General features: G+C 39.1%; 1 protein-coding gene across 4 annotated transcripts in view; it reads right to left on the bottom strand.

The window, feature by feature from the left end:
* Positions 1 to 14,701, bottom strand: part of RPS6KC1 (ribosomal protein S6 kinase C1) — a 179,985-nt gene extending 165,284 nt beyond the window's left edge. For 3 of the 4 annotated variants that reach the window (XM_077902148.1, XM_077902147.1, XM_077902145.1), the window contains exon 1: positions 14,460 to 14,701. In XM_077902148.1, the coding sequence (XP_077758274.1) occupies positions 14,460 to 14,564 (105 nt within the window). In that variant the 5' untranslated portion in view covers positions 14,565 to 14,701. Of the gene's footprint in view, positions 1 to 1,299; positions 1,419 to 14,459 lie in introns of all 4 variants that reach the window. The other variant, XM_077902146.1, reaches the window with a different exon arrangement.
* Positions 14,702 to 16,841: the final 2,140 nt, after the last annotated feature.

Raw genomic sequence — 16,841 nt, forward strand, 5'->3', positions numbered from 1 at the left:
TCTATGTAAATGTAAAATTCATGAACTGGATGATACAATATGCATTTTGTAAAGACAAAAGATATATCAAACACATTAAAATATTTGCCTATGGGTGAGAGGAAGAAAAATGTCTTTACTGACTGGTAACAGATTGATGAACTGAAGATTATGATCCAATCAACACTACTCCTGAGGTCCAAGACAAAAACAAAAAATATACGATTTAGAGTCAGACAAATCTGGGATCAAATTCCAGTTCCTCCACTTACAGGCTTGATCTCCTCTACAATATGGGGAATAAAATGCCCTGCCTGACTGGCTCTGATGGACATCAAATCAGAACACGGCAAGAACTTCATAATAAAAAGTTCATTCCTTTTCTCCCTTATCAGAGAATTTAACTATCTTGAGAGGTCCCACCTAAGAATTCCAGACAGGTAAGGTTTCCAATTTCTTACCACTTTATTCTCCAGTTTTCAAGATATATAAATTTGGTGAAATCTCTTGGTACTTTTCATTAATTTAGAATAGTGTTGCTGTCCAACAGAACTTTCTTTGATCATGGAAAGAAAGAAATGTTCCTTATCTGCACTGTTCAACACAGTACCCTTGGCCACATGCATGTGCATTGCTACTGAACCTGAAACATGACTAATGCAACTGAAGAACTGAATTTTTTATTCTATTTCACTTAAATTAATTTAAATAAAAATAGCCACATGATTGATCCTTACTGTATTACACAACACAGATTTAGAATAAAAGGCTAGAACTAATGACCATAAAATTATTCAAATACTGAATTTTATTTTTTTTAATATTTTATTTATCTATTTGACAGAGAGAGAGCACAGCAGAAGGAGGGGAAGAGGGAGAAGCAGGCTCCCCAAGGAGCAGGGAGCCCAATACGGGATTTGATCCCAGGACCCCCAGATCATGACCTGAGCTGAAGGCAGATGCTTAACAGACTGAGCCACCCAGGCACCCTCAAATACTGAATTTTAGCTATTACTTTCAAATACTAACACCCCCAATATCACACATACCTTTCTAAAACTATGATAGTGTTTCACATAATTAATGATTTAATTTTGGTTACTATGAGTTTTTCTTAAATTTTTGTAAAATATGCTAATGAGAAGTCAGAAATAATCAATCCACTAATAATCCACCCACCAATAACAGTCAACATATGATCACTGGCAACAAAGTTTATTCAGGTGCACTTGGCATTCTACAAGTTTTCTTTTGTGGAAAATTGGTAAGATTTACTAATTTACAACTCAATCACTTTGTAAACATATGAAGATATCTTACTATTTTAAATATTCTTCCTCTACACATGCAAATGATCTTTTTGTGGCCAAAGAATTATTTCCTGATTTGGAGTGCAATTAGAAGTATCACATTTTGGATTTTCTTCAGGTAAGCCATTCCTGGAAATCAAATATAAGTATATTGCATAAGCAAAAATACATTAGCCATCCCTAACAATATCCAAAAATTTTCTTAAGTTTACTTATTTTTAGTAATCTCTTCACCCAACGTGGGGCTCAAACCCATAACTGCAAGATCAAGAGTTGCACACTCTTCTGACTGAGCCAGCCAGGTGGCCATACCCACAATTTTAAAATCATCTTATCGGAAATAACCAATTTGATTATGATTTGTCATCTGTAGTCTCAGTGGCTCATGAAGTTCTCTGTGCGGCTGCTACAATGGTGAGCAAAGCCCCTGCCTTCACATCTTCCCGGAGTGCACAGTCTTACAAAATGTGTAACTGGGGGTTACCTGGGAGGGGCAAGGAGGAAATGCAGAGTGGAGAAGAGAAGGAGGGTTGTATTTCCCAAATTTCTAGTATATCAAACAACAGCAGTATGCTAAGCAGTGGGTTGGGAAGCACTTTATCCTAGACCCTTTCCTGACACTGGAGGCTTGCTATCCACACCACAGTGGCATCCCTGAAGCCGTCAAGAACAGCTGAGGGACTTTTAATGTTTTCATGAAAATCAATTATTCACAGTATAGAAAATTCAGAAAACCAAAGCTTAAGTATTCTTAAACTACCTAAGTGAAGGTCTTTAATTTAAGCTTATAAGAACTTCTCTTCACCCTCAAATACTTCTCATGTGAAGGGGGTGGGGGATCTACTCAGGCGGAGTTCAGAAAATTAAATCAAAAACTATTTGCTGAGTATTAACTATCCCTTTCCCAAAGAGTATAAGCAAAACTTAGTGAAAATTATGTCTGGAAAGTATAAAACTATACCTTCCTGATTCTCCTCTTTCCTCCTTGGTCTTTGCTTCTCTTTTGCAGGTTCCTCTTCCTCCTCCTATCCCCCAACAATCTGTGAGCACTCCAAGAATCAGTCCTGGACTGTGCTGTTTACTCTCCTTTTCAGTATGAAAAGAGAAAATCTATACCAGTACTGTGCTAGGCATGGAGAGGGGGAAAAAATCTGATTTTGTAGATTTATAATTGCAAAGCATTTTCTTAATGATTCATTTTATTCCCTCAACAACTTATGAACTAGGCAGGAGTGGTTATTATGAGTCCCCCTTTTACCAATGAGAAAACAAGATCTAGAGACTTGTATAAGGTCCCATGACTATCCGCCTTTAGATCTGGAATTAGAACTTGGATTTCTGACTCCTGGTCCAGTGTTCTTTCCACTGTACTATACTGTATCCTTCAAATTATCTGTAATATTTTCAGTAATAATTAAGTTTACTTACCTCTACAAGCCCTATCACCATTAGGTTTTATTTATTCTTCCACTTATTCATTCAACAAATATTAGTGCCTATTCCACTTCTGCATATTGAACTATAAATAGAAAATACAACTGGGTCTGATTTCTACACCACTATATTATAAAAATATAATCACCTGGCAAATACATTAGCAAGTTCAACCACGTGGCGCCCCACTATAAGAGATTCAGTATTTCCACATGTGTAACCTTCTTTAAATAGTTAGGAATGTGTCCTCTGAGATGGAAACCAAAAAACACAAAAGGGTTTTAGTTAGAATAACATGAGCCCAAATATCCAACTCTTTCTATGTAATTCTGTTCATGAGGAACATAGAATTAGTGAGAAACAAGACTATCAATCAGAAATCTAAAGAAAGAACATGATTATAATGAAAATGAACAAACTGAGTGCTCAGACCCAGATTTTTATAACTTATAAAGCTCTATTAATAATCATCTCAACAATTAAAAAAATAAAACCACTATAAATTCCCTCTGATATAGGTTGCTAACTATCATTTAGTCACTTTTCTGGGGGTGAATTTTAATATTTTGTCATAAGATGTAGCCAATAAATGCCACAAAGGATGGAATTTAAAGCAGTATTCCTGGGCAGCCCCAGGAATACTGGGCAGTGTGGCTCTGTGGTTTAGTGCCGCCTTCGGCCCAGGGCGTGATCTTGGAGACCCGGGATCAAGTCCCACATCAGGCTCCCTGCATGGAGCCTGCTTCTCTCCCTCTGCCTATGTCTCTGTCTGTCTCTCTCTCTCTCTCTCTCGTGGATAAATAAATAAAATCTTTTTAAAAATTTAAAAAAATAAAGCAGTATTCCTTTTGTTTAAATTTCATAAATTTCCACTGTAAGCATTACCTATCACTAGTATGATACTATACATGTATCTCTCAGAGCCTCTTGGTATAGAGAATTCTATTACCAAGTGATCTTCAAAATTATTACCCTAAAGCAGTGCTTCACAAATCGTGCTGTATGGAATATCAATATTCTCTAAAATCAGTGCTTTCAAAGGAAAGGCTTAAGGACCAATTCAGTTTATCTTTGTTTACAAAAGAAACATTTTTTACAGAATTTCTCAAGCCCTTTAATATATTATCATGCATAGTAAATCTCGAAAAGGAAGATGCAGTATCTATCCACTTGACTTTTTATGTCCATCATAGGTTATCTATTATTTTATTTATTTAGTGCAACACCCACTAAATGTGGAATACAGTTGGGAAACACTGCTGCAATGCTTGTAGTCTATCTGCCCCTGTTAATGCCAACAGTAAGTTCTGAGTTTAGGAAAACAAATAAAGGCTTACAGTGAAGGTCACTATCTCTTACTGTGCTAAGAAATTAAGTCCTCTACTTCATTTAATCACCACAACAATCCTGCCTGGTAGGATGAGATAACCAAGCCCAAGAGCACACAGTAACATACTAATACTAATCATACTAATCAGTTACAGGCAAGACTGGATCTCAAAACTCCATGATTCCAAACAAAGTACTCCTAGGACACAAATAAATCAGCCCTCCTAAAGATTAAAATTCCAAGTATGCAAGTAATATTCCTGATGCCTGTTAGATGAACCCATTCTGTCTTTTACAGAGAAATGTAAGTTGACCAAAAATAGCAGCTAAAGAAGTGCTTTGACAGAAGAGAAGGAGCTACAAAGAAAGGAGTTTGATTACAGTCCTTGAAAAAGCCATGAACTGCTTTTTGCCAGTTTAGTGATAAACCAAAGAGAAAGCAACCATAAAACAAGCCCTCTTTCCTATCTATAAAACAAAGACCTGAGATTAGGGCTTGCCCTATCTCAGACCCATAATAATCAACAGATCATATAGTCATTAGGTCCTCTAGATCCTTTTCAGAGTGCTAACTTATTTTATCCACCTCTTTAAAAAAAAAGATTTTATTTATTTATTCATGAGAGACAGAGAAGCAGAGACATGGGCAGAGGTAGAAGCAGGCTCCATGCAGGGAGCCCGATGCAGGACTCAATCCTGGGACCCCAGGATCACGCCCTGAGCTGAAGGCAGATGCTCAACCGCTGAGCCACTGAGGCGTTCCTTTATCTACCTCTTAATAAGTATTTCCAACTTCCCTTAAAAGTCAAGTCTAAAATACTCATTTATCTAATTACCATCATAATTTTGACTTGAAATAACCCTCTTAACTCAATCCCACACAAAAGAATTGTCTTCTTCATAAGATTGAAAGATAGCTTCTGGAAAACAGAACTACAAAAATCAGTCAAATCTATTATATCACCTACAAAAATGGACCACAAAATAAGTCCCTTTAGAACCAAGTAGAAATGAGTTAAATATAGATCTTAAGAAGCTACTTTTATGAAAAACTTATTATAGTCAAATCTTCTGATGGCTGTTCAGCTACCAGCTTGGTAAATGAGCTAAGAGGATAAAGGGTTAGCAAAAGTAACATTAAAAAAAACTAAGTGTCAAGATACAAATAATCAAACATGAAAAAAGGGCGGGGAGGGGCGAGCCACATGCCCACTCTTCATCTCTCAAAGATACGACTCTCCAAATGTGGGATGGGAATAATTGGATATACAAAAATGTAAGGCTACACTACACTGAACATTTCCCATTGTGGTGATTAGGTAAACCAAATGGCACATTCATCAATGCAATGTACACAATCCTGACTTTCAGGCATTTGACTTTCATAAAATCCATAGTTTCATATAAACATACTGACACCTTTAAGCTGCATTTCATACATACACACACACCCCTCTGGCAAGAATAGTAGGTACCTCATAGCACCCAGCTCACATAGGCAAGTGTCCTCTTACCAAATTCAACCTCCCTCCCACCCCATCACCTGCATCTAGTTCCTCTCTCCCTCTTTTCCCTGCAGAGCTGCAGGTGTCACTGGTTGGCAGGAATGTTTGGATTGGTTAATCACCCACCAACCAGGCAGTCTGGACCCAAGAGACAGCACCTGCACAATCCATAATTAGACATTTTATAACACTGTTTATTTAGTTCTCTGGAATGAAAGAACTTCCGCACAAGATAGATAAGTCAATGGGAAAAAAAATTAGACATTCCACTTTCTAACAAGTTTTAACAACAGTTGGGACACCTGGGTGGCTCAGCGGCTGAGCATCTGCCTTAGGCTCAGGGCATAATCCCAGGTTCTAGGATCAAGTCCCACATTAGGCTCCCTGTGAGGAGCCTGCTTCTCCCTCTGTCTATGCCTCTGCCTCTCTCTGTGTGTCTTTCATGAATAAATAAAATCTTTTTTTAAAAAAGTTTTAACAAAAGTAATACATTGAAAGGAATAATTGCTTTCTATACCATTCAAATCCCAAAATCTAATGAGAGAATTAAGAAACAGTAACAGCAAGTTACCTTTGGATACTCAATAAATGTTGCTTTTCTCACTTCAAATTTACCAACTATAATGGCACCACTCTAAGGTAAACTATTTTCTAATCTAATTTTGAGGAAAATAAAAAATCATTAAAATCTTAATATCTGAGCATATAAGTTGTCAATAAACAGAATGAAAACAGGATTGGTTTACATTTTTTAAGACCTGCTTACTAGGGGGCACCTGGTGGCTCAGTTATTAAGCGTCAGACCTGATTTGGGCTCAGGTCAGGATCTCAGGGTCATGCTCAGTCTAGAGTTCACTTGAGATTCTCTTTGTCTCTGTTCCTCTGCCTCTCCCCCTGTTCACATTCTCTCTAAATAAATAAATAAAATCTTTCTTTTTAAAATTCTGCTTACTAAAGTTTTCTGAATATGAGATAGTTTTCTACTAAACAGAATTAAGTCAAAAACAAAGGAAAAGTAGAATAAAACAAGGTGCTAAAAAAACTGAACAATTTGAGAGCCATGAGTTTTTAAAAATTTTAATCATAAATACATTTTTTCAACAAATTAATCTCCCTCCCTACCCTTGTAACTACTCCATTTGCTGAAAATATTTCCAAAGTAAGCCAACACCAACTATTTTTTCAAGAAACCTTCATGGTGCTACTGACTTAACTAAAAACTATTAATTCGCACTGCTTTGACATTAGACATTTGTAATAATGTAAGCAGTTAAGGGTTTAAAATTTAGTAGGCTTTTATTCCCTTATAGTGACTTAAAGTTTTACTTGAAATGTTTATGAATATACAATACTTTCAAAATAAAAAGCTATTAAAACCAAAAATTAAAACTCCACAGTGAATATCATACTTAAAAGACTGAATGCTTTCCTCCTAAGATCAAGAACAAGGCAAAGATGTCCACTTTCATCACTCCTATTCAACACTGGACTAGAAGTCCTAGCTAGAACAATAAGGCAAGAAAAAGAAAAGACATACTGGTTGGAAGGAAGAAATAAAACTATTCCTTTTGGCAAACATGTATTGTCTATGTAGAAAAAAATGAAAACTGCCAAAAACTCCTAAAACAAATAACTTTGGAAAAGTCATAGGATATAACACAAAAATAAACCCAAATGTCTTAATACTAGCAATGAAAAATTGAAAATAAAATTTTTTTAAAGTTTTTTTTTAATCTACTGATTCCAGAAAGATAAGGAGCTCAAGAGAGAGCACAAGCAAGGGGAAGGGCAGAGGGAGAGGGAGAAGCAAGCTCCTTGCAGAGCAGGGAGCCTGACTCAGGGCTGGATCCCAGGACCCAACTAGCACAACCTGAGCTGAAGATAGACGTTTAGCAACTGAGCCACCCAGACACCTCCAAATCAAATTTTTAATGCCATTCACAGTAGCTACAAAAAGATGAAATACTAAGGAGTATATCTAACAATAATGCCCAGAATCTGTATACTGAAAATTATAAAACACTGATGAAAGAAATCAAAGAACACCTAAAGTGATGCCAAGACATACTGTGTTCATTCACAGATGTGCAAATTCAACAGAGTAAAGATGTCAATTCTCCCCCAAAATTGACTCACAGATTTAGTAGAATTCTAATCAAAATGCCAACAGGATTTCTTATAGATATAGAGACCTGATCCTAAAATTGACATAGAAACACAAAGGAACTAGAATAGCCAAAACAATTTTGAAAAGAATAAAGTTGGAGGAATTGTATGGAATTGTATCCAATTTTAAGACTTTGTATAAACATAAACCTACAATAATGAAGACAGGGTGGTATGAAACAAAATAGAGAAACCAGAAACAAATCCACACATATATTGCTGATTGATTTTTGACAGAGATGCAAAAGCAATTAAATTTTTAAAAAGGTTTAGTCTCTTAAAGTGTTTTGTTGCAAGTGAACATCCATATGCAAAAACGAACCTCAGCCTAATCCTCACACCATATACAAAAATAAACTCAAAATGGAAATGTTAAATGCAAAACACTAAAACTTCTAGAATAAATCACTGGGGGGTGTGGGGGGGGGGGGATTGGTGACCTGGAATTATAAAGAGTTTTTAGATATAATACTAAAAAGCACACTTCATACAAGAAAAAAAAATGAGACTTCACCAGAATTAAAACTTTTTGGTTTATGAAAGACATGGTTAAGATCATAAAAAGATATGCCACACACTGGGAGAAAATATTTGCAATCACATATCTGACAAAAAAAACCCTTACATCCAAAACAAATACAGAATCTCAAAATTCAACAGTTAGAATACAAACCCAGTGAAAAAATGGGAAAAGACCATCTCAAAAGGTTAAAAACTGGATGATTCTATTTATACGACATTCTGAGAAAGGCAGAAGTAGAGTAGTAGGGAGCATATGGTCACCAAGGGGCTAAGAGGTGGGGAGAAGAGTCTGTAAAGGGGATAGCATGAGGGAGTATTAGGGGATAATGGAACTGTTCTGTTTCCAATGAAAATGGTGGGTATTTGACTCTATTGTGTAAAAATTCATAGAATTATATAAGTAAATTATATATAAATATATATATAAATTATATAAGTAAATTATATATCAATTTAAAAAGGAACACTTAAAAAAGAAAAATATTGCCTCTTTTCAGCCTTCTCTCAAATTCCTGCTATCATCCAGCTCTGTGCTAGGCACCATGAATACAAAAAGGCAGTCTGCCCTCAGAGAAGGAAGCAAACATTATGATAAAGGCTTTAATGGAGGAATACACAATACACATGGAGTTCTAGAACTAAGAAAGGCTTCCTGGAAAACATAGGGTAGAAGCTGACACTTTAGATGAGCAGGGATGGCAAAACAAAAGGGAAGAGCATTCTAGACATAGTAAACAGCATCTAACATAAAAAATATGTGAGAAAAGTGCTAACATACTTGGGAAGCTACAAATAATTCCTGTCTCTAGCACAAGCAGGCCTTACAAGAATACGGTCAGGAGTTGAAAGCAGGTTCCCTCCAACCAATACAAATAGTGTTTCCATTTAAAGCCTCGGAAATGGCAATTTTCAGATTCAAATCAAGCAAGCTAAGTATTTCTTCCATTCATTCTCTACTCCTCTTTGTTCACATTATCACAGTCACTGTATTCTCCATGTATCCATCACTTTTGCCAAAGGCCCTGTGGGGACACACAGGCATCCCCAAACATGCACCCACAATATCTAATGAAATGTGTTTTATATAGGTATTCAACAGCACAGGTCTGGGATAAAAGCACTGTGACTGGGGCCAGTATACCTGTGTTCAAATCTAGATTCCACTATAGCCTAGCCATGTGACCCCAGGTAAGTTGCTTAACATCTCTGTGCTTTAATTTCCTCATTGAAAATGTGAGAAGAATAATAGCACCTACTCATTGGCCTGCTGTGGAAAATGTGCTAATTTATATAAAGTGCTTAGAACAATGCTTGAGTCATAATTAGCACCATATAAGTGTTTGTTCTATAAAATGTGGACTAAATTGTGTGCTATCAAGAAAAATGAAAGGACCACCTGGGTGACTCAGTGGTTGAGCATCTGCCTTTGGCTCAGGTTGTGATCCTGGAGTCCCAGGATCGAATCCAACATCAGGCTCCCCACAGGAAGCCTGCTTCTCCATCTGCCTGTGTCTCTACCTCTCTCTCTGTGTGTCTCTTGTGAATAAGTAAAATGTTTTTTAAAGAAAGAAAGGAAAAAGAAAAAAATGAAAGCAAATGTCCATACAAATACTTCTCAATAAATGTTCATGATAACTATATTCATAATAGCCAAATAACTCTAGTATAACCATACAATGAAATAAATACTGGGCAGCACACAACATAGATGAGCCTCAAGTAGTCATGTTGAGTTAAGAAGCCAAACCAAGAAACAATGTGCATAGGGTATAATTCCATTTATATCAAATTCTAGAAAATACAACCTACAGTGACAGAAAACTGACCAGTGGTTGCCTAGGGATAGGGGGTGGGGAGGAGGAACTGAATGCAAAGGAGCATGAGGGAACTTCTCCAGCGAGGACTGTGGCAGCGATTACACAACTATACACATTTGTCACAACTCATCAAACCATACGCTTAAAATTGATGAGCTCGATTGTACATAAAGTATGCCTCGGTTTAAACAAAATATAGTCATAAGACAACACTGCCGTTTAAAAATAAAAGCATACCGCTTGCTTTCCATACTCATGGAAAAAAATACAGGCAAAAATTACCATTCACTTAATGTTGTTGGGAAATCTATATTACAATAAGAGTTTTGTAAACATAGCATGATGAAACAACCAAAAACGTTGCTAATGGCTCTTTTATATCTGTCTTCTTTAACTAAAGAAACAAAGGAAATCTATAAAAGAATTTTCCAATTCTTAATTGAAATATTTTAGATAGAAATTCATAAACAACACAGAATTTAACTAGGAAATCTGTTAGCAAGCCTGTAACTGGCCAAAGGTTATCCAACCCTGCTAGGTTCCAGAGAATTGCAAAACAAAATGTCAAGGAGTTTTTAAAAGATGAGAGAGTTCTTATGCTACCTAAAATTTAATAATGGTACTTCCCTCATTCTAATTCTACTTTCACATAAAGTACCCTGTAAGGATCAAGAACATAGGGACTGTTCCCTAAAGCTACAAGTAAAGTAGTAGTAGAAAACACTGAGCAGACATCCCTAATATTTATCTCATGAAGTTCTCTCAGGGGAGCACTACTTACTTGGTTAATTCTCCTGAGGAAAGATGTTTTTCTCCCTAAGTCTCAAAAAATAATAAGTATTTTACTTGTTTTATAATATTAAGCAGTTATTTTTTAAAAGTCTATCTCCTTGTTGACCCTCAAGCCTTAAAATTAAAAAAACAGGAGCGCCTGGATCGTTCAGTCAGTTAAGCAACTAACTTTTGATTTTAAATCAGGTCATGATCTCTGAATCATAACATAAGATCCAGTGCTTCAGTGGGTTAAGCGGCTGCCTTAGGCTCAGGTCATGATCCCAGGATCCTGGGATAGAGCCCCACATTGGGCTCCCTGCTCAGCAGGGAGTCTGCTTCTCCCTTTCCCCCCTGCTTATGCACTCCCTCGTGCTCTCTCTCTCTCAAATAATTAAAAATTTTTAAATCTTTTAAAAAATTAAAAAAACAAACTTTGTAACATAAGCAAAAAATGAGGAAATAGCCATTTACAAGGAGAAAAAAGACAGCGTAAGCAATTTCCAAGTTCGAAAAACCACAGTGAAAAAAAAAAAAAAAACCACAGTAATATGCAGCATGCATATTATACAGAGTTGGTTACTTTTTTTCTTTTCTTTAAAGATTTTTTATTTATTTATTCATGAGACACACAGAGAGAGGCAGAGTCATAGGCAGAAGGAGAAGCAGGACCCCACAAGGAACCTGATGTGGGACTCGATCCCAGCATGCTGGGATCCCAGCACACAGAGCCAAAGGCAGATACTTAACTACTGAGCCACCCAGGCATCCCCAGACTTGGTTACTTCTAAGGCATTGTGCTACTTCAGGTTCTAACTTATGTTGTCATAAGTTAACTGTTATCATAAAAATTAGCGCACAGCTTAAGAAAAGATATTTGAGATGTAAATTAGGCTAACCTTTCCTTCTATACAAGTAGTAATCATACTCAGTATTTCCTATTCAAGTTCCACACACACGCACACCTCCAGGCCTTCATGTGCTCTATTCCTCCTATTCACCCATCTACTTATGATGCCCTCTCCTTTTATCCCACCTGTCTGGATTCTTTCCGTATTTCACCTTCTTAACTGGTACATATTCCCTGATCCCTTGAGACAAAGCAATCTCTGTCGTCTGAAATCCCAGAGCTCTTCTCTAAAGTCACTTACATCATTTAACATTTTACATCTTATACTACACTCCTTTAAGCCCAGTTAACTTTTTCTACTATAAGCATCCTTGAAAGAAATGCATGTGCTTTATTCAGCCTTGTATCCCTCATAGCATTTAGTGCCTGGAACTAAACATTGATTGGATGTGCTGCCTAGAATGGGGAAGTAAACATTCAACAATATTTTTTTCAACATTGTGTGCCATACATTGCCTTGGGTGATATAAAAGGAAACAAATACAATGCTATAGACCTACCATAAATCTACTAAGAAACACAGACATGTAAACAGATAGATATAAGTGTGGTGTTATCATAAGGGATGAATAGGGTGCTGTGAAAGGAACATTATGTACGTTGAAAATTGTTCTAATTCCATAAAGAATGTTAGAAAACTATAGACTTTGAAGGGCCCGATAACTAGAAAGGTTTCAAGAATGGGATAATAAAGATCCCTTCATTTTAACCTGAAAAAATTTCTTAACCTGGAACACTCCCACCTATGCAACAACCTTACTTGCATAGCCGGAAGAGTAACAAATTTCACTCTATTCCCAGTATACTCCTCTGAGATAACCAGGCCTGGTCTTATCTTTAAACAAATTTGCAGGCGCACCTGGGTGGTTCAGTTAAATGTCTGCCTTCAGCTTAGGTCATGATCCTGGAGTCTTATGATCCAGCACCCCCCCCCTTCCAGCTCCCTGCTCAGTGGGGAGTCTGTTTCTCCCTCTCCCCCGCTCCTCCCCCCACTGTGTGCTCTCGCTCTCTCTCTCAAATAAATAAAATCTTTTTAAAAAATTTTGCTCTCATCTTCTCACATTTGTCTGAATTGTGGACCCCTTCCATAAACCATGTACCACTTACATGCCCCGAACTTTGTTTATATACCTACCCTTTAAGGTTCTTCTCAAATTCTATTTCCTGAGCTCTCCAACACACAGGATTATGCTATCTTCCAAATGTATATTGTGCTATTACTACTATCTTGTACCTTTTTTTTAAAGATTTTATTTATTTATTCACTAGAGACACACAGAGAGAGAGAAGCAGAGACACAGGCAGAGGGAGAAGCAGGCTCCATGCAGGAAACCTGATGCAGGACTCGATCCCAGGACTCCAGGATCATGCCCTGGGCCAAAGGCAGTGCTAAACCACTGAGCCACTGGGGCTGCCCTGTGCCTCTCTTTTTTTAACAACTAATAATAATGATAAAATCAATTCTTAACTTTTTATATAACTTGGAATTAAGCAGAACTGGTCTCAAATCCCAACGCGCACCTGCTTTATGATGTGAAGTTGGTCAAGTTATGAAACTTCCTTGAACCTCAGTTTCTTCATCATTAACATCAGGATTCAATTGGGTAATGTGTACAACATGCCTGATATACACAGATACCCATACATACTTACATCACATACATTCAGACTTATTTTTGTTGTCATTCTTTTCCAACAAGGGAGATGCAAACTCTCTTTAAAACCCAAGGCAGGGGCAGCCCGGGTGGCTCAGTGGTTTAGTGCTGCCTTCAGCCCAGGGCCTGATCCTGGAGACCGGGGATCGAGTCCCACATCAAGGTCCCTGCATGGAGCCTGCTTCTCCCTCTGCCTGTGCCTCTGCCTCTGTGTGTGTGTGTGTGTGTCTCTCATGAATGAATAAATAAAATAAAATAAAATAAAATAAAATAAAATAAAATAAAATAAAATAAAATAAAACCAAGGCAAAGGCAATAAAACACAAAGTGGAAATAAATAAATAAATAAATAAATAAATAAATAAATAAAACACAAAGTGTGTACTAAAAATTGTTTAGCTAAAAAATAAATAAGATAAAATTGTTTAGCTGATGTAAATAAAGGAGCTTCACAACTTTTACACAGGCCCTCGAAACAACTCACACAGACACTCCCAGTGGAATTTTTATGTCTCCTTCTACTGCAAATCATGGAAAAACTCACGAAAAAAAAAAAAAATAGCCAGACATAGAGGGCCTAGACTGCTGACCCTCACAGTGACATCCTTCTCAAGAGTCTGTCTGCCTACAAAGCTGACGCTGTCTAAAACGTCAACGTGAAGAAATAATATTTTATTACATAAATCAGATTAAATTAGTTTTTCAATCTACACCATCTCGGGGAAGCCAGCAAAACCACTTCTGCAGATTTCAGCCTTAGGAAAAGAAAAGTACCAATGGGATAGGGTCTGAGTCATCCACTGAAAGCATCAGCGCCTGCCCCACCCTGGAAGGAAGGCACCGCGGCGACCTTCCAGGGCACAGCCTGGAGCATCCGCCGCCCAGCCTCCACCCCAGTCTTCCAGGGGTCCCCACCTCCCACGCAGGGCCGGGCACCCGGCGCACCCAGTCCCGCGCCAGGCTCTGACCCAGGGTCAAGCACCCCCCCCCCCAGGGTCCATACCCTGGGTCCCTCGCGCCCCCAATTCGGGGTTCTCCGCCCTCCCGACACCCGCACTCACCCGGGCGGTGACCTTATACACCGTGTAGCCCCTGGGATGTCGCTGGGGCTCGGTGACAGTGTAGAAACGGGCCAGGTCGCCACCCCGCTCCCGGGGAGAGGTCATCCTCCCGCCGCCGAGGCCGCCGAGGCCGCCGGCCGGGGACCATGAGGGCAACCCGGCGCCGCCGCGGACCGGGATCCCCCCGCAAACAGCGGGCGACGCGGCGAGGGGGCGGTGGCTGCTCGGCGGCACTCCGCCGCGCGCCTCTGCTTCCGGGTCGCCAGAGAAGCTTCCGGGTCAGGCCCGTTCCAGCGTCCTGGGGGAGGGGAGACTCCACGCGAGGCGCTGGCCGGCGCGTCCCAGCGTGGGTCCCGCAGGTGGCCGCGGATGATGAGGTCGTCGCACCGCCGCTCGGGTAGCTGCGGAACCCGCGACTTCTCCACTAAATCTCGATGCGCTAGCTCCGGAAACAACCTAGATTTTACGAGCGCTGTTAGAGCCAGGACACACAGGTGAGACCTGGGTGCTCCGCGCCCCCGCCCCGCCCGTGGGCACCTTACCTGGAGTCGTGAAGGGGCGGAGGGATCGCCCAGCCTAGCATCGTCTTTCCTTACTTACTCACGGCCTGTCGTTGGAAATACCCACAGCAACACCTGAACTCTAGCAGGCACAGCGCTTCTACCTAAGACAAACCCCGTCCACGTGTGCACCTGTCCCCCCATCTCCACAGCAGCCCTCAACCCTCTATCAATCTTAGAATTCAGCCCTTCGGGTTCTAAAAGCTGGAACCTGCGTCTAACTGGAAAAAACAAAAACAAAAAATCACACGACCTCTGAAAACTCCTATGAAGATAGTTTTTCCATGCATTTGGTTGCTATCCAGTGTTTGGCAATTCCTTTACCTTTGCTTGGTCAGGGTTTTCTCATTTCCCTATTAACATTCTTTCCAAGTCTTTGCCATTGTCCTCAATTCTCTGTTCCTCTTAGTCTTGCTCCTTCCTCCATCGTTTGTCCCTGCCCTTCTTGAAGGGGAAGGAAAGAGGAGTCCTTCCTACCTTCATCTTCTCACATTTCTATTCTGATAGAAGATGCAGGCATATCCTTTCCATTTTTTTTTTTTTGAAAGATTTTATTTATTCATGAGAGACACACACAGAATGAGGCAGAGACACAGGCAGAAGGAGAAGCAGACTCCCCACAGGGAGCCGGATGTGGGACTCAATCCTGGAACTTGAGAATCATGCCCTGAACGGAAGGCCGACACCCAACCGCTGAGCCACCCAGGCGACCCTCCTTTCCATTTTTTAAGACTCATCACTCTACCTCTGTACTGAAACCCACCCCCTTTGGCAGACCTAAAGACATTGATCCATCAGCGACATCTCAACTCTGCTTTCTGTACCTTTAATCTCTTCCTCACCACTGACTCCTTCTTCCCAACCTCGATATGTCTAAATCTATCTTTCATTTATTAAACCTGAATTCACATACTTTGTGCCAGACAACATGCTAATTAGACACTGGAGTTACAAAAAGAGTCCCTGCTGTCAAGTACCATCTAGTAGGAGAAAACAGAGAACAATTAAAACATATTGTTATAAGTACCGTGACAAATGTATTTATGCTGTGCTGTAGAGGACATCAAATTCAGAATGGAGGGTCTTCTGATAGAGGGGAAACTATGGTTGAATCTTGAAAGAGAGAGAGGAATTATGAGGCTGAGTTGAGGGTAAAGGACGACATCACTTTCTCCTTCCCTTTATTGTCAAGACTGCATAAATTGTTTTTAAAGTAATCTGCCTCAGGGGCACCTGGGTGGCTCAATCAGTTAAGCATCTGACTTCACCCCGGGTCATGACTTCAGGGTCCTGGGATTGAGCCCCATGTCTGGCTCTGCACTCAGCAAGGAGTTGGCTTGCCCCTCTCCCTCTGTCCCCCACCTCCACCCCATACTGATGATCTCTCTCTCAAGTAAATACATTAAAAATCTTTTTAAAAAATTAAGTAATCTGCATCATTATTCACACATCACACATTTATACATTCATGAATATCACACATTCATTACCATACTCCTTTCAATCTGCCTTCACTACTACAATTCTACTATTACTATTTTGAAAAAAAAAATTCTAATGAGCAGTATTTTCAGAATTTGAACATTTCTGGCAATTTCTACCTTTTTTTTTTTTTAATTTCTACCTTTTTAAAAATCCTCCATGTCCTTATATATGAGTCAGCATTCTCTTTGCTTTTTCTTTTACACTGCATCATTCACTCCTTTTCAGCCTCCTTTGCTGATTTCTCCTTTTAGGAAGATCTAGTGTTCCTGCTGTTCAGGATTTTGCCTTTGATCCTTTGTTCTTTATTCCCATTGATTTACAAATCTATATTCCCAAG

This window comes from Canis aureus, chromosome 6, assembly GCF_053574225.1.
Source record: "Canis aureus isolate CA01 chromosome 6, VMU_Caureus_v.1.0, whole genome shotgun sequence".
NCBI classification, from domain to species: domain Eukaryota; kingdom Metazoa; phylum Chordata; class Mammalia; order Carnivora; family Canidae; genus Canis; species Canis aureus.